The 18,523-nt window shown below is 38.6% G+C and overlaps 1 protein-coding gene across 1 annotated transcript in view; it reads left to right on the top strand.

The window, feature by feature from the left end:
- The first annotated feature begins 6,781 nt into the window (after positions 1-6,781).
- Positions 6,782-18,523, top strand: part of CFAP46 (cilia and flagella associated protein 46) — a 99,505-nt gene continuing 87,763 nt past the window's right edge. The window contains exons 1-7 of the mRNA XM_072424249.1: positions 6,782-6,862; positions 8,075-8,199; positions 11,112-11,243; positions 14,690-14,754; positions 15,458-15,622; positions 15,720-15,843; positions 17,462-17,556. Coding sequence (XP_072280350.1) covers positions 6,814-6,862; positions 8,075-8,199; positions 11,112-11,243; positions 14,690-14,754; positions 15,458-15,622; positions 15,720-15,843; positions 17,462-17,556 — 755 coding nt within the window. The 5' untranslated portion in view covers positions 6,782-6,813. The remainder of the gene's footprint in view (positions 6,863-8,074; positions 8,200-11,111; positions 11,244-14,689; positions 14,755-15,457; positions 15,623-15,719; positions 15,844-17,461; positions 17,557-18,523) is intronic.

Below are 18,523 nucleotides of genomic sequence, written 5' to 3'. Positions count from 1 at the left end.
CCTCTTTATTATCAGCCATGTGCTCTATAGCTTTTTTCAATTTCTGGCCTGGAAAAGTGACTGGCCTATCCAGGACACTCTGGGCTTGGCCCCCCCCCCCAAAAAAAAAGCCCCAAATCTGCAGCAATACAATTACGCATAGCCCTATTCAGGTTCTTTAATCCCTATTACAGGCAAGTGTGGGGTAGATTATGCCTCTTTCTTCTACAATTACTTTGTTATCTTATGTAATGGAAAAGTTACATACAAATAAATAGATCCATAATCGTAAAAATTGCTCATTGGTACATAGGATGGTATACCTCTTGTAAGTGCAAATCCTATTCAATTTATGTAAACTGTGTATCAAAAAACTGCCTCTATCACATTATCATTAACTCTTTTAAAAGGTTCAAGTTTTTGATATTGATATTATAAGTTCAAGTTTTTGATTAATAATACATTTTGAATTTTAATTGTATTCAATTGTGGTATATTACTTAAACTAAAAACCCCAATCTTTGGTGCTACGCTATTTATAATTTTCTGAATTGATTCACCTACAGTATACAGAACAGCTGATGAGGATAATCAATCAGAATGCTATATTTCCACATGCACGGTCTGGGCTTTCTTCAAAGCATTTCCTAGGTTTCAGACTTTTCTGGACTGAATCATTTTTACCATATATTGTAATTAACTGTAACTCCCTATAGGCAAACATTAGGCTACTGCAGAGGTACCACTCCATCCCCTTCCTTATACCTTTTTCCTCATTCTCCTATTTGTGGAGTGTTCTCCTATTGCCTTTCCAGTGTTTTTATTCTTTCTGTTATTCTATAGCTCCAGTCCTAATGCTTATATAAGGTGACTCCTTTACTTAGTTGGATACTCCTCCTCTCTTTCTGGGTTCATGTAAAGTGGGTTTAGAGGGGTTCATTATTTTCACATTTACAGTTTTCTGGAAGCAGAGTTTTTTCGATTTCAAATGGATGTTATACTGTTGTTCATGATGTTATTTGCACTTACCTATTGTGTACTTTTTTCCCTGTTTCTTCTTGTTCCTTGTCTACTGTAAATTACTTTTGAAAATGTTAATGAACAGATTTCAAACAAAACAAAATAGCAGGTCAATATATGTACAGTATATCTATATGAACCTTGCACCTCCTGGAGTAATGGCTGTAGGAATTACAGTACTGTATATAATTAGTGTATTTAACTATCATAACCTGATAACTTGCTTGCTGGTCTGTTTTCATTTGTTTACAGATTACCAATTCCCTGTCCAGAAGTGATTTACAGGATTGAGAATCACGCTCACATTTTGTTACAAAAGAATTAATAATATGACAGGTTAGTAGAATAATTTGTAAATAAATCATTGAGATTAAGGAGTGCAAGGATCATGAAGATGAAAATGTTCAAAGCTCATAAGGGAATGAAGTCTACAAACGTATCTAATTATAGAAGATATCCATAATTTAGGATGGTTATATTGAGATGATTTTCTACAAGGAATAATACATTTTTTCTAAGTTTTCTCTAAACTCATAAACATCTCTGGCCCTTAATATAGATACAAACCCTAAATGTATCAGATTTAGGTTGGTTTAAAAACAAAATTTTTTAATTATTTAAAAATGTAATACTGGTTTTTATTCTGTGCTACTTCTCCATTGCTCTTGATCTTGTGCAGCAAATTTGTAACAAGCTCGTATGTGCACTTGAGAAATCAACACAAATGTGAAAAGTTACAAAAAAGTTAAACAATATTAACAGATACAATGTAATAAATATACATTTTAGGGTAAAAAAAATAGTTTTGATTACCAATTTTATTTTACAATTTGTTGATTTGCTTAGATAAAAGCACTAGAACTGTGGCCAGTCATGAAGATTACATAGGGTGATTGCGGTTCTCTTTAAAGCGTAAGTAAACCCAAAACTCACCCAAAATAATAAAATCACACTTACCGTCAATCCCGCAGATCAGTCTATCCTTCGGGAGGTTTCTTCCATCAGGTCCCGTGTCGTCCCTGTATCTGTCTTCGGCCCAGTGCAGAGGGAGCGCCAGGCACTGCCATCTTCTCCTCTCTTCTTCCTAGGAACGGGCTGTCATGGAACTCCAAGTATTCATTGGAGTTCCATGACAGCCCGTTCTCTACATTCTATTTATAGGGAGTGCTCAGAGGTTCTATACAACTGGATGGCTGTCACAATAAGTGCCTTTGGTTACACAGAATGAGCCCCATTTTCCAGTGCAATCTGCAGGACTGAGCTGTCAGTTTGACAGCTGAGTCTTGCACAGTGTAGACCAGGCTGGGTGATGCAGTTGTCCATGAGCCTTGTGTGTCTGCTACATGTCAGATGAGGCCCTAGGCAGGTACTTCTCCTGACTCTGCTTGGGCCTGCAAATGACTCTTACAGCACCATTCACTACCCTTTCTGTCAAATCTGCAGACACCTATTCTTTAAGAACCAGCACTGTGGTGTGAGTCACTGAGTGGCAAAGTGCCAGCCTCTGGGAGTTGCGCAGGATCTCTTCATCCAAGGCAGGTCTGAACCTATCCTAGGACATGGATGGAAGGAAAAACATTGTCAAAGATTTTACTTCTTTCTCACACTACAGAAAATATTTTTTGCTTTTCTCTGACCTGAAATTAGCCACAAATCCCACTAAAAAATTTTCATTTGTAAAAACTTTCCAATCCGTATGCAGACACTGCACATGCCCGATATCAAGGACATATATACGGCTTTCCCGGAATGTAAAAATAAAAAGTTCCAGTCTCATGCATGCTCATTTTTTTACATCTCAGACTGGTGTCCAGTCCACATCGGAAAGGAGATGGAGACGGGACAGAGTGGGGCCATCTTGACTTGCAGGGGGATCAACAACTTTACACCTGTAAAGGTGTTATTTTTTTTCTGAAAGTTCTGTATATAGTGTATGTCAACCTGACTAAAATCCTATATCAGTATTTCTTTAACAAACCAAATACCATTCATTTGGGGTTTAGATCTAATTCAATATTTGAAACTGGAACTAAACCCCTCATATTCACCCATGCCTGTTTCTTCACAGGGCATCACCATCTGTCTTTTTCTTCCTGGGGACGATCTTCGGCTATCCGCAGGAATTCATTCCGGCACACGCAGGTGAAGCCAAGATTGCAGAGTACTCGGAGCCATCAGGCAGGTAAAAGGGAATATTAAAGAGGAAGTAAATTGAAATTCGCTGAAAACAAAAAAAATTCACTTACCTTCAATCCTGCAGCGCAGTCGATCTATCCAGAGGTGTGTTCTATCGGGTTCTGTGTTGTCCTGGCATCCGTCTCTGAGCTGGCGCTCCAGGCTTCGCCATATCCGCCTCTTCTTCCTACGTCACCCGACTCAGGCATGAGATCAGGTGACGTAGGTTGGAAAAAAACTTGCCAATCTCACTGCGCATTTCACGAAAAGGTTCCTTCTGCGCATTCCCGGGATGCGTGACATAAGTATCCCGAGAGGCTCTGCGCTCCCATTCATTCTCGGTCACCTTAGGGGACGGTGCTGCACCCAAAGGGTGTTGCACTTAAAAAACAAACAAACAGACTTTTTAATTTACATAAACGGGTTGTCTAGGTAAAGTATGCCTTAAACATGAGACATCGCCTCATTATCGCAATAATAACTGGCCTGATCGTGTATTCCTAAAAGTGGAACATTATTTTCTTGTCACCAGAACACTTATTTCAGTGCAAATCTTTCCATACCAATTATATGTTCATTAATCATATTTTAGGCATCCAAAAAGCGATGAAACCACTCCCTGACAGAGCCATCTTGGAACATTCTAAAGCAGCGGTCGCCAACCGGTGGTCCGCAAGAAAATTTTGAGGGTCTGCTGCTCTGGCCGGTACACCCCTAAGCGGGGTCAGGTGAAGGAACCTGCTAGGGGGACGCGCCGACCAGCCGCGGAACAAGTCCCCGTACAAGTTCCAAGCGCAGGGAAGTGGGCCGGCTGTGTCCCTGGACATAACCCGCCCACTCTCCCATTGCAGGCTTAGATCTGCGATGGGAAAGTGGGCTGGGCTACGTCACGATTACATCACTATTGGGGAGGTTTCTCCCCCTTTGATTGACATCTGGCTCTCCGGCATGCGCGCTCAGGAGCCGGTGATTTTAATGATCCGCGGAACCAAAAAGGTTGGCGACCACTGTTCTGTTTTCCCCTTCACCCCCGTCTCTTCCTGTAGCTTCATAAAAGGTTATATAGGAAGGAAAGAGGAGGAAAAAGAGAGCTGGGCCAGCAGACACAATGGGCCTGATTTATTACACTTTCATCAGTGAACCTGGGTGATCCAGCAAACCAGAAATAGATTTACGTCATTTGCTATTTGTTAGCAAAGGTTTTCAATCCTGGACCAGATCCATTCAAGGTTTTTTTTTATCACCCAGGTTCACTGATAAAAGTGCATTTTCTCCAGTCTTGCAGAGCTTTATTAAATCTGGCCCAAACTAAGGAAGAGGGGAACCATCATGTGCAAGGAAAGGAATGAATCTACTATTGTAATGACAATTCACATTTTCTAGCGAGATGAAAGGCGTATTGCATGTAAAAAAAAAAAAATGAAAATATGAAATGGAAAAGCACTGCCGGTATTTACTATTTTTTTATTAATATTATTAATAATAATAAACAGGATTTATAAAGCGACAACATATTACGCAGCGCTGTACATTAAATAGGGGTTGCAAATGACAGACCGATACAGACAGTGACACAGGAGGAGGACCCTGCCCCGAAGAGCTTACAATCTAGGAGGTTATAGAACAAGTTTTATAAAGAACAGCAAAATAAAGCATTATAATGCTTTATTTTGCTGTTCTTAATAAAACTTGTTCTATTTGAACACAGAGTACAATCCCTGACGTGTGAAGGCTCAGACATTACCCTATGATGTATAATAAAATATACAGCGTGTATTTCTTGTACTATGTTTATGTTATTACAATGACTTGGCGAACATGCTGAGCGGAGGAGTTTTGAGCCACCGCGGCTCCTGTAGGCGGAGTCTTGGCGTCCCGTTGCCTGGTTACGGTGTTGTGTACACGTTGTGCGGCAGGTGGATGCAGGTGAGAATATTCTGTGTCCGGTTCGGTCATTATCAGGAGGTCGGTGAAGTCGGGGCGGCACGGGAGCAGCACGAGTATTGTGTCACGTGTGCATCCTGCTTCAGAGGAACTAAAAGTCCCAGCGTGCAGCGAGTACTGTAGCCTGCTGGGACTTATTAAGAGTTCAGGGGAGGCGGGGAATTTGCTGTCACAGCAAGCAGCTTATGATTTAATATTTACCAGGCAGTGTGTTCATTATTGCAGTGATCAGTGCAAAGCAATATAAAATCCAATGTGATTCCATTATGATTTTCAGTGATGAGTGCAGAGCAGTGTGGAAGAATTTATTTTATTCTTTTAAAATGTCCTGAACTACAAGAAAATTTATCTTTACTTCCTGTCTCAGAAATCCAACAGGAAGTTAGAGAAATCATTCCAATAATGAGAGACTCCCACTCTTACTGACCTCCGGAACTGGTGTCCTGCCTTTAATTCTGGCAATGACAGATTAGTTTTATTTGTACTGGGGACACATAGAGGGGTAAATCTCTCCAATGGGGACACAGACAGCAGAAATAAAATCCAACCCATCACCAGTCTGTTCAAAGTTCAATAGATGAACTTCTACAACTACCCCTTATAATGAGTCTGATATTCTATTTCTGGGATTTGTAAAACAATTCCTGGTCTTTGAATGTAATACATAAAAGAACAATGTTTAGAAAATAAAAACTAAGTATTTGTGGAAAATATTATGTTAACATGCACCAGCGTTTATCAATGTGGGAGAACCTTTAGGCTATGTACACACATCAGATGAATCTCGTCTGATACTCACCTCAGGGCTGTTATTGGACGAGAATCTAGCGTGTGTACAGTGCTCATCGCCCGTCCTGGTGGATCCACGGAGGACGAACAATCTTAATGAAAGTAAAGAAGAGAGAGCACAGCGGGGTGCCGCTTCATCATTCTCCCCCTTCCTTCTCCTTAGCACAGAACGGTGCTGTATGTACAGTGTTCATTCATTCTTTTGTCGTTGGAAAGAATTGTGAAAGATCCTTTCCAACGACAATTATTGCACGTGTGTACCCAGTCGTCAAGTACTTTTCATTTCTTAAAGAACCCTTTTTATAATTATTATATCCACAGCTCACATTATATTAGTGTGGCGGTCAGTAAGATGAATGCCTCTTAAATCGCTGACCATTGGGAAGAATGTCTCCCATACAGATAACCAAAAAGATTATTAATGTCAGTGGTAACTGACCCGAGAGGCAACCTCTGGAGGAACCCAGAGAAACACTGATGTGTACTGATAGTATTGTGTGTGGTACCTTCCATAGACTGCTTCAGTGACAGATTGTCAGTAAGAGAACCTGTCACTACTCAAATTTAGGATTGTCATTGCTGAACTGCTTTTGAAGGTTCTGATTTTAGATTTGTCATCCTTGTACTTACCAGAATTACTCAGCCAGGTCCTGACCCACAAAGAGTCCCAGCAGTTGATATGTATATGCTTGTTGTAGGGCATTGATAACAAATAAAGGAAGGAAGGAAAAAGATGAGAGCACTGGAACTGGTTCCTTCAAAAACAATTGACCAAGCAGCAGCTGGACATTTTTGTGTTCTGCCAGATCCTTTTTAATCTGCTGTTGTTCAGAAGTAAGGTCTGCAACTTCTTAAATATACCTGTTTGTTCTTACAGCTTATTAGGTTTTAAAGAACAAAAACCCAATGGATCCGATTATAAGACAACACCTTTCTGTTGCAGAAAATCAGCAAGGTATGTAACTCCTACAATGCTTTAAAAATTTTACATTCATGCAATATCTAACCTATACAGTAAAGTAGTTAATGCAATGGCATACATTACGTACTAATACATTTTAGATAATTGTATGTTGCTTGATGTGGCACCAGTTTATGGAATGGACCTTTCTGTTCCAACATGGCTGTTCTCCTACATACAAAGTATTGGCCATAAAGACATGGTTTGATAATATCCGCAAAGACATGGTTTGGTAATGGCCATGAAGACCAGGTTTGGTAATGGGCATGAAGACATGGTTTGGTAATATCCACAACGACCAGGTTTGGTAATGGCCATGAAGACATGGTTTGGTAATATCCACAACGACCAGGTTTGGTAATGGCCATGAAGACATGGTTTGGTAATGGCCACGAAGACATGGTTTGGTAATGGCCACGAAGACATGGTTTGGTAATGGCCACGAAGCCATGAAGACATGGTTTGGTAATGGCCATGAAGACATGGTTTGGTAATGGCCATGAAGACATGGTTTGGTAATGGCCATGAAGACATGGTTTGGCACAGAGGACATTGAGTGACTTGCACCTCAACCCTACTGACCAACTTTAGGATGACATGACAAAGCCAGGTCTTCCCTTCCAACATCAGTAGCTGACCTTGCAAATGCTCTTTCCCACAGTCTTCCCAAAGTTAGAGCGATGTCCAACATGCTTATACTGGGTCTTATATCCCAGGGTTCACAAATGTAAGTGTAAAGTGCAATGACGACAGCATCCAGTCTGAATCTTTTTATTCTTGCTCTGACCTCAGTAAAGGGAATTCAAACTGTTTTCCAGTTTGAATTCCAGACTGCGAGTAAACAGATTGTATAGCGTCTCTATTACTTTTTTCTATTTTCATTTATTATGTGTTCAAGAATGGTAGAATGGCTTCCATTCTTCTGAACAACCTGTCATAAAGTAGCAAAGTAAATGAAAAGTTTAGGTCAGAATTCCTCTTTTTTTAGTTTTCCAATTATTTTTACGTTGGTGATGTTCACAAACGTCCTCCTTTGCTTAGTGTTATATCTTTTCTTCCATACACTTCTAATTAACTAATATGGTATGTACGGTGCCTCAGACTGCTGTGCATGTGTCTGTCTTTAAGCAAGAAATGGAGGGGCATCCCTGACAGTAATTGTGTGCTCTAACAGATGTTTTTCTTTATTTTCTAACCTCTGTCAAGATGCTGATGCCCTGCACAGTGCGTACAAATTAATTAAAGCTGCTAACAGGGATGGATCAACAAAAGATGCCCCAGAAATGTTCAGCTCTGATCTGTATGTCCTGTGTGCAGAAGAAGCCCTTCAAGTAAGTGTCTGTAGTGGTAAGATATGGAAGACTGCTAGCTCAAGTGACTTTGAGTTAATTAAGGTTTTATTGTACTTGTAATGATCATGTATCAGAAGAGCGATGGTGATGTCTGTAGCAGTCAGTCTTACTACAGTTATCATTCTTCTGGTACAGAATAGAAACTGATAAGTTTAAATGCAATTCCAAGGAGGAAAAAAAAGCAGTCCTTTCTTCCAACTACCTGGACATATTAAAGTTATTTAAACCAAACAAAACCCTAACAACATCCCTAAGGTAACTAAAGGTTACTGGTTCTTTCATAATATTTGGGTGTCATTCCAATACTGTTTACTAATGGTTTGAAGTGGCTGTCTATTCCCTTCCTCACACTGGTTTTCTGTTCACCCCTTGTATGACATCCCTGCTGAGTGTTGCAAGAGCCTGTGTGTATCCTGTGATGGATTCTTATGATTGGTCCTTTTAGCCATAACAGTTCCCATTTAACCAGGGAGCAATGTTATTTTTATTATTATGAATCAGGATTTATATAACATATTATGCAGCGCTGTACAATAAATAGGGGTTGCTAATGACCTGCCCAGAAGAGCTTACAATCTAGTTGGTGGGGGAAGTAACACACAATAGGAGGGGAGATATGAACAATAATGTGGGTTCTTCACACCTGACCCTCCAAAACGAAAAAGCAAAAGATGACCTGGGATTTGGTGTGTCTCAAGACCAGAATTTTAGGTGAGAATCTGGAGTTTTTACATGGCAGAGGACTGGCAGAAAGTATTTGAATTACTCATAAGTCTTTTATGTCAGTTTATATATAAGGGAAAAACTTTAAAATCCTCACACGGTGGTACGGAGACTCACATTGCATCGTATTTACCCCACTGTATCTGATGGTGGAGATATGAGGAGGAAGTTGGTACTTACCTCCATATTTGATTAAAGAGGAACTATATTCAAAAATTAAAAAAAAACAAAAACACACCTTCAGTCCTGCAGAACAGTCCGATCACTCCGGGGGTGTCCGACATTGTCTCGCCATCCGTCAAGGAGCCGGTGCTCCGGGCCCTGCCATCGTTGTCTCCTCTTCCGGCTTTTTAATCCTACGTCGCCCCACCCAGGGTGAGATCGGATGAGATAGGATGAAAAAAAAGTTTGCCGATCTCACTGCGCATGCGTGAGCAAAAAGGCTCCTTCTGCACATGCCCGAGATGCTCGGGCATGCGCACACGGAGCGCCCAAGAGCTCCCTGGGATGCCTGACATAGGTATCCCGGAAGGCTTTGCTCTTCCATTCATTCTCGACCACCTAGGTGGCCGAAAATTCAGGGGCCGTGTTGCACCTTAAAAAAAAACAAACAAAAAATGAATTTTTACCTTACATAAAAGGGTTCTCTACCCTTTTATTTAAAGTGAAAATTCTGAGTTTAGGTACGCTTTAAGCTGTTCATTATTACAACCTTACTGGTCTGCTTCGAGTTGCATGATGTTCATCTGTCTCCTCCAAAAGTAACCCTTTTGCCCTTTTACCCAGGGACATTGGTCCCGCAATAAAAACCTTTCTATTGTCATCTATTTGCTGCAGCTAAATTACTAATCCCCTTTTTTTGGAGAAACAAATCGACACCACCTCTATTGACAATATGGGCCTGATATATTAAAGCTGTCCGAGGCTGGAGAGGATACGCTTTCATCAGTGAAGCAGGGTAATTCAACAAACCTGGAATGGATCTTGTCCAGGATTGAAAACTTTGCTAACAAATAGCAAATTACTTTTAAGAAATACATACAAGGTTTGCCGGATCACCCAGCTTTACTGGTGAAAGTGTATCCTCTCCAGCCTTGGAAATCTTTAATAAATCAGGGCCCATGGGTAGACAAAGTTAAGGAGCTCATGGACAAACACAGGGCAATGGATAAAGATAATTTTAAAGCCTTTGTATATCAGTACGGATATATTTTTCTACTTCAGCATCATTGTACAACAGACTTTGTTCTTAAGGTTTTCTACTTTAGGTAGTTACAGGTATATTTCATGTTTATTTGGGATTGGGATTGCACTTTTCTGTAATGTACTCCTTTAGCCTTTTGTAATATAATACTGTTGCTTCTGTTTTCTATTTATAATTTCTCATTATATCTGATTGTTTAAATGATTTTTAATATTGTTGCCTTTTATTTTTTGCATAGATTTTCTTTTCTTTCTATTATGTTACTTTTATAAACCCAATAAAAAGAGATTTACCCTAAAAATATTTAAATGAAAACTTTAGAGTAGGTGCAGTGGTTCTAACTCTTTATTACTCTAACCCAAATGAAGAAAATCAAGGCAAGGCATATCTGTTGGTCTACAGAAAACTGTCATGATAGAAATGTTGGAGGATGGCACATTTCCATTTGACTTATTTTTAAGTCATAATTTTATACATTTCAGATTGCTGTTCTTAGACGTTATGTATTGGTGTGGCAAGTTAGCTGATGCAGAGGGGAAATTTTGAGTGTAATTTCATTTTAAAGAAAAAAACCTTAAAGCCTGCACTGGGTCTTGAGCTTGAGGTTATTTATTTTTTTTCAGCACCTGCAGTATTATGTATTACTAGTTTTGTAAAATGAAATCTTTGTTCAGAAACTTTACAGAAAGCTGGGTAGCTGCTTGGTGTTTTGTGTGTTTTCCAGTAAATAACATATGTAAGTGACCTTTACAGATTCTGATTTCTTCTCGCTCTTTATTGATCTCTTACTTTTAAAGTTCGGATTACACCCACATGCTTGTCTGGAAGACAGAATCCGTAATGACTCCCATTTGGTTGCAGTCGTTTTATTTTTGTGCGGTACTTTTTGTCTGTGAAGTAATTGGTCTTTCAGTTGTAACTTAACAGTAATTGGCCTTTTTTCTATCATTTTGACTTTTTGCAGCTCGGAAATCATGCCATGAGCAAGGACTGCCTTCAGATGTATTTTAACAGCAAACCTCCTCCAAACCAGTTTTATGGGAGAGCGTACCTGTGCAAAGCCCGATTACACGCACCCCTGTCGGCTAATGATGCAGTATGTATTTTACTTGGGTGATGCTTTGAAAGTTCAGTTTGACGACAGTTTTCAAAAAAAATTGAACATTAAAGTAGCTCTACAAAAAAAACTTCCTGACAAGTTACAATACACACTGGGCCTGATTTATTAAAGTGCTCCAGGACTGGAGTCAGTGAACCTGGGTGGAATGGATCTGGTTCAGGATTGAAAACATTTGCTAACAAATAGCAAAAAAAATCCATTTCAGGTTCGCTTTTTAAAGCCGAGCTAGTTTATTTATTTAAAACCATGGTGGCCTAATGTGATCAGCAGGTGCTAATATACAGCAGCTATAGTATGTGAAGTGCCTGCAATTTCAATGCCCACCAGTAAACAGTGGGTTCCATATGGAGGTTAATCAATGGAAAAACTAGTACACAAAAATATTCTCATAAGATTATATTATGTGTGCATTTAGAATAGCAAGAAAGCGTTTTCCCATTAATACAGGGATGGCCAGGAAAAGAGGCAAGGATATGGATCTAAAAAACACCTATCAGGCAGTGGAAACATCTCACAAATCTCACAAATAAGAGCACATATGTGCATTTAACTTATTTTAAACATGGTATTTGCATGTGAAACCTCTCTTGTATAGACATCCAAAAGCCCTGGGAACTGCCATATTCCGGATGAACTGGATGTGATGTCAGCAGACACAGAGCTGTCACTCAAATGTAGAATTAATGTATAGTATCTCCCCTTTACACTTCCCATGGTTCCTGCATGAAAGAAACTATAGGGAGGGAAAAGTAGGGCAGAGGAAATGGACCAACACAGAGAGAAATTAAACAATTCCAAAAGAGCAGATGTCTATGACAAGGAAGAAGGTTGTGCTAGGGAATGAACTAGTCACATTTTTTAGACATTCAAAGGTGCATTGCAAATGAATAAAAAAATAATTTATAGAAATGCAATAACTTCAAGTAAGCTTTAAAAATACTCAATCTTTTGTGCTTTTACTTCCACTTTTTTAAAGATGTGACAGGGTCTCCCTAAGGTAAACTGTTGCTGCAGCCTTTGTGAAGTTCTTGGAAACTTTTTTGAGTGGTGTTAAATGTAAAAACAGTAAATTAGCTACACAATCTGTAAATTGAACCTTTTTACTCAAAATTTTAGAGCTGAGAGTATTTTAGGTAATAGTATGTGGTTTCTGATTGCTTGCCATAAGGTTACTGTATTGTGCTTTTAGTCCTTTTTTTTGTCTGCAAAGGTTTGTAAATCTTGAAATATGACTTTGCAAAAGATTGAACTTTTTATTATTATTTATATGTATGTGTATCAAGTGAACGTGCCTCATTTTATTTATTTGGTTTTGAAGTAACTACACTATGTTTATTGTAAGTCTTGATTTATGTGTTATAGAATGTTAGAACTTTTGGGAACTTATGGGTGTAGGATTCTAGGATGAGCCTTCAATTTCTTATGCCTTGTACATCTTTGTACATCTGTTCCTGAACAGCACATGGTGGCTGGCACCTTGCCTGCAGTTTTGCAGCCCACTGTGCCTGTGCATAATGAATGATTGTTTCATCTTTTAGTGGGAGTACTCAACTGGTCACTACTGCCTACTTTTATTCATTATAAGCAGCCTCAAGTGAGAACAGCTACATGTGCTGCTTGGCTACAAGCAGGTTTTCCAGGCATGAGAAAACCATAACTGCTCTGCCAACTTACTGCCCATGTAACCTGGCCCTTAGTGTGCTGTCTCAGGATATTCCCATAGACTTCTGTTGTAATCAGGAGGTATTGTAGACACCTATGACAATTATAACTAGTTTCTTCTAGCAATGAAGGTCAACTATATATATATATATATATATATATATATATATATATATATATAGTAAGCTTCATCTATTACATATATTTCCCTGCTTCTTATTGTGAACCTGTGCTTTGAAATTATCTGCTTTGTATTACCTAACTCCTCTGGGTTTAGTTTACTATGGATGTTTAGGCTGTTTACTACACAAAGTGAATTATCACTCTGCAAGAAGAAAAAAAATAGAGCTTTACTGACTTCAAATATCCAATCCAATTGTGTGCAGGCAAATATGTATATTTCCTTGCATGTGATATATTTGTAACCTATTCTTTAGGCTAATTACCTTTGCAAGATGATAATTCACTTTGCCAAGTAAACAACCTAAAGTGGAATTGAATTCCGCAATGCTCATTTCTCCAAATTCCCTTACAGGATGCTGCCATCTTCTTTCTCCTCTTTCTGTTGACGATTTTTGGCCATCTTAATTGGCCAGGCCAAGATTACTTTTTTGCAAGATACCTGGATCAGGTGGGTAAGACAAATTATTGCAGAAGGGACTTCACCAGTCCCTTTTAGTAATAATGACCAGCCTGATCATGGAATCTTAGACTACCTACAAACGTAAGACTTTTGTCGTTGGAAAGGATCTTTCACAATCCTTTCCAATGACAAAAGACTTAAAGATGCATGAACAAGTGCTGTACATAGAGCACCATTCTGCTATATGGAGAGGGGAGGGGGGAGAACAAGCTATCTTCACTTGCATTGCGGATGTTCATCGCTCACCGTTCATACATCCATCCATGAACAATGCCAGACAGCCGCTGTGCACATGTCAGATTCTTAGCAGACTAGCCTTAGAAGTGGAACTTTAGTTCCGCTTTAATCTAGTTTTCCAAGTCAACCCAATTCTGTTTTCCCCCCAGCTACTGGAGTGAAGTTATAAAGTCCTGTGTAAGCTACTTATTGATGTGGTCCACACTTAGCCTGATGTTAGCCATACACCAAAAAAGTGTTAAATCAATCAAGAATTTACTACTCATTTGTTTTCAGTTGACCTTTTTCGGCAGAATGTTGTTTGGAAATTTTTTAAGTAAGAATTTTTTTTTTGATTGGTTAACCATCATATTGAAAAAAAAATATTTTATGTTACATTCAAATTCATTTAGATACATTTGTAAAACTTTTCATAACACAGATCAATCACTGAACAAGTGGATAGTACATTGATTAAACCATTATATTGATTGAAAATAACATTAAAATAAAATTGCAGTGTACTCCTATGGGCTAAGGACTAAGTCTGTTGTGGGGGCAAATCAGAGCAAATATTCTTTAAAGTTGAGTAATGCCAGATTGGCCCCTAATGCCTCCCAAACTGATCCAGTCTGAAGAGCAGAGCACTGTTGTACATTAAAACACAAGCGTCTGATATGAAGTCAAATTCGGGTATTTTCACTAGTTGTGTTTAAAAATGCATGTTATGTTCTTTATTAAACACTGAACTGCTTTAATTGGTGATTTTATATCTGCCTGGAGTTTAGCTTTAATACTTTAGCCTGAGGATAGATATGTTTTAGTCCCTGCTCTGTTCAATTATTCAGTATATGATGTATACATCTTGTTTGATGCAAACAAGTTATTATTTTTCTTTCAGGATGAGTTGGAGAAGTCGGTGGTCTACTATCTTAAAGCAATCGATTTTGCAATGAAACAACAAAGGTTTGAGCGATATCAATCTTTTTCATTTTATGTGATATAAATATCAGATCTTTCCTTTTGTAGATCAACCAAACCAGCAGATTTCAAATTTCGCCTGTAATATTGTTGTTCATAGCTGGGCTGAAGTCCTTACCTGCTGCATTCACCACCTGTCTATTATGTAGCAGCGTTATTTTATATTTGCATTTGCTAAAATTTTTACTTGAATGCCTCTCATGCCCCAGGGACTCTGATCAGGATCACAATACATTTTGCAACTAAGCTTTAAAGATTCCAGCAACCCTAATATAGACAACGCTTTCTGTTCACCAGAGCCTGAAAGGTTGACCCTCCTGATCTGAGATTTTTATGGAGCATGTAAAAAAGTACAATAACTTTTTAGGCCTTAGTACAAATAAACTGTTTCTCTCAGGAACTGCCAATATCCTCAACAAAATGCAGTTCCTCTGTTACTTAGATCTCTGCGATTGACCTCCTGGGTGTGTGTGGGGCTATTATAAGACTTCTTTCTCTCCCTGCTAGATGTATGTTTTTTAATGCAATAGAGAATGCAACCTTGGAAACTGAACATTCCAGAAAGTACAGGAGGGGGACTTATTGTTGGAAAATGGATAACACAAAACTACAAACTGACTTGACCTACCAGGATTTACCTAACTATGACATTAAAATGAATTAATTGTTTTTGTCTGATTCTTTTCAGATACCATTTCCTGGTGTACAATGGCTCTGTCCTATACTGGCAAACAGTACGTCCATTTCTGAAGCCAGGCAGCCGCCATCTACTTATTAGTAGCCTTTCAAATGTTGTAAAGGCTTTGGGTGAAATTGATGATGATGACAAAAACTGGAGAGCTGACTTGATGATGTAAGCTATCTATGGTTCTCCCTGAAAGGTGAAGGAAGCTCAGAAATGTTTCTTTACTCAAACATGTCACTTGGGCAAACATTCTTTTGTTTTTTAGAGAACTGTTGGAGTGTTTACTGGATGGCGAAAAGATGAAGGAAGCTGTGGACTGTGCATCACAGGCTGCTGAGTTCATTAAAGCCAATGTCCCTCATAAATACTCTCTACTCTTTTCTAAGATGGTAAGTTCCAGTGTCCCGGTTTCATGTATGAGTTGAGTATATGTGTCAATGTCTCTTGTGGATGAATTTTTGTACAAAAAAGAAAGTTAGAAATATAAAGGTTACAAACAGCAAATCAAAGGTGACAGGAAATGCGTTCTCATTTGCACTGGCTTCTACAGGCTCTGTCTACAGCATATTCCAACTCAAAATGACACCCTGGGTTGTCATTTGCTACTCAGAATCCTTGAGTTATAGTAACTCAATGACTCAATGACAAGTTTATGTTTGAGTGAAATGGATTAGAATGTAATCTCAAACAAAAATTGTACAGGTCCTGATTCATCTAAAAAGATCTTTAGTTAAATTCAATTTGGAATTTGGTGTCCTGATCTGGAGACCTCTGTTAAATAGGATTGTGATTCCAGAGATGGGCAACATAATTAGGCAAAAAATGAGTTAAACATATCAAGATAATCTGCAGGAACTTAAAACATACAGTCTTTAGGGGAGCAGGCAAATCAGGGACTGTAACCTTATGTAAAGTAAAGGTTTCATGCAGGAAATAGCAGATAAACACTATACCAGAGGTTGGGAGTCAATCAACAGCAAGTTTTTTTAAACATGCTTGGGACAAACATTGATTTATACAATAAAAGGGTGGACTTGATGGACCACTTGATCTTTTTCTGTTGTCATTTTATTTCCATAAAAGATAAACAAGACCGCTCTTCCTCCTGTGTCACTGTCTGTATTCGTCTACCCCTATTTAATGTATAACGCTGCGTAATATGTTGGCACTATATATATTCTGTTTATTAATAATAATAAAAAATAATATTAATACCAAGACAGATGAGAATGACAGTATAGTAATAATTTTAACAAGTAGCGAATGTCTGGTATAGTCTCTGGTTTCTTATAAATATGCACACACCACCAGGTAAAAAAGGTAAACATGGGTGGCTGTTAGAACTGCATGATGCCAGGTAAAAGAGGAAAGTGTTAGGTTTGGGAAGAAAAGTGGGCAAAAACTGTTCAGTTGGGGTAACCTAAAAATTGAGTTTATTTTAAGCAAAAGGGGAGCAATGTTCTGTAAGTACTGCATAACAATTAATATAGATAACAATCTAAAGTTCTTTAGTTTTGATTTGAAAACAATTATAGCTACTTTTTGAAGGCTTTCATTTGAGACAAGCTGACTTCATAGCAGCCTTGTAACAGTGGTGTATTATTTTGTATTAACTTTTAATTACTGGAGGCTTAAATAAGAAAAATGTAAAAGAAAACTGCTTTCAGAGGGAAGACTGCTTGAATTTACTGAGATTTTGTGATGTATTATTTTGCTTCTGAACAAATACCTCCAGGAACTTGTTGACTAGACAGCAGTAGGTCTCTTATAGGTGGCGGCCAGTTGGAGGTAGGATAGCTACTTTGTGTTTGAACTCCAGGGCAGAATTTAAAAAAAGAAATGTAGGTAAATGTGTGGTTCATGGAGCCTTTTATCTGTGCTGATCTTCTAATCTTTTATGTAAACCGCCTCTATCCATGTGACTAGTCAATTAGATCTATACATGCAAAGTGCATTTAGTGTTTGTTTTCTGTCTGCCATGAATAATGAATTGTTTTCTTACATTAGGTGCATCACAAATTAATTGACTCTGCTAAAGCATCTAAGGAAACTAAAAGTTCAGCAAGTTTGTCAGTCATCTATAAAATTCAGAAGCTGAGATCGTAAGTACGGGGTTTTCACTGGGGAAATTTAACTTCCAGCCACAATGTAATTCCTAGGTGATATGACAGAAAAATTGAGAAAGTTGTTAAGTGGATATATTAGATAACCAGGGGCAGATTAAGGATCCCCAACTGTACTCAAACCCTGGGTCCCTGCTCTGCATAACATTTTTACAGATTCTGAAGATAAAATGACACCTAAACCATTAATGCTTTGTTCTGTATTCTTTTTATAAACGTTATTAGAATTTATAACAGTAGGCTTAGCTAGTTGAACTTTTCTCTTTCACCTGTGCAATAATTACCACCTCTAACGATATAATTCCTAATGACTTTTTTTCTTAACTAAAAGTCTAGAAGGAGAACTGCCTTACCTTTAAAAACATTTATTCGGTGTAATTGCAAAATTACACTTACTAGATTTTTATTACATATGTAAAAAATACCTGTTGATACTTCCAGCCTTTACAATTTTCTTCAATGTGGTGACAATGCTGTAGGGCTTTTAGTGAATTTACTGCAATGTTGTCACCTTCAGCAGCTGTTGTGATAACCTGTATTTCTAAAATCCAGCAGGTTGTCCTGCATCTGGAAGAAGTGATACAGGGCATCCTGATGCATCACTTATCCGGACTATGGCAGACTGAAGATCTCAGCTGCCACTGACATAATTGTGCAGATTTATATATGAGTATAAAACATGTAGTGAAGCGGTAACCTCTGTGTGCCTGCATTCTAGAAAGGGGATACACCCTAATATAATCTGAAGCTTTTCCCATAAAACTGAATGAAGTAGGGGGGTGCGCCCCTTCCATTGATAGAGAGGCCCGTAGCCCTAAGAATTAGGCGCAGGGCCACATGACCGGGTGCTAGGCCTAGCCCAGAGCTTTTAAGGGGTTAAGAAAAAGGTAGTGTTGCTAGAGGGGGCTGGGCTAGTATACAACGTGGGATAGGAGGAGATTAGGAA

Source organism: Pyxicephalus adspersus, chromosome 10, assembly GCF_032062135.1.
Source record: "Pyxicephalus adspersus chromosome 10, UCB_Pads_2.0, whole genome shotgun sequence".
Classification (NCBI taxonomy): Eukaryota; Metazoa; Chordata; class Amphibia; order Anura; family Pyxicephalidae; genus Pyxicephalus; species Pyxicephalus adspersus.
The sequence above is the reverse complement of the archived record's forward strand: the minus strand, read 5'-3'. Positions and strand labels throughout refer to the sequence as shown.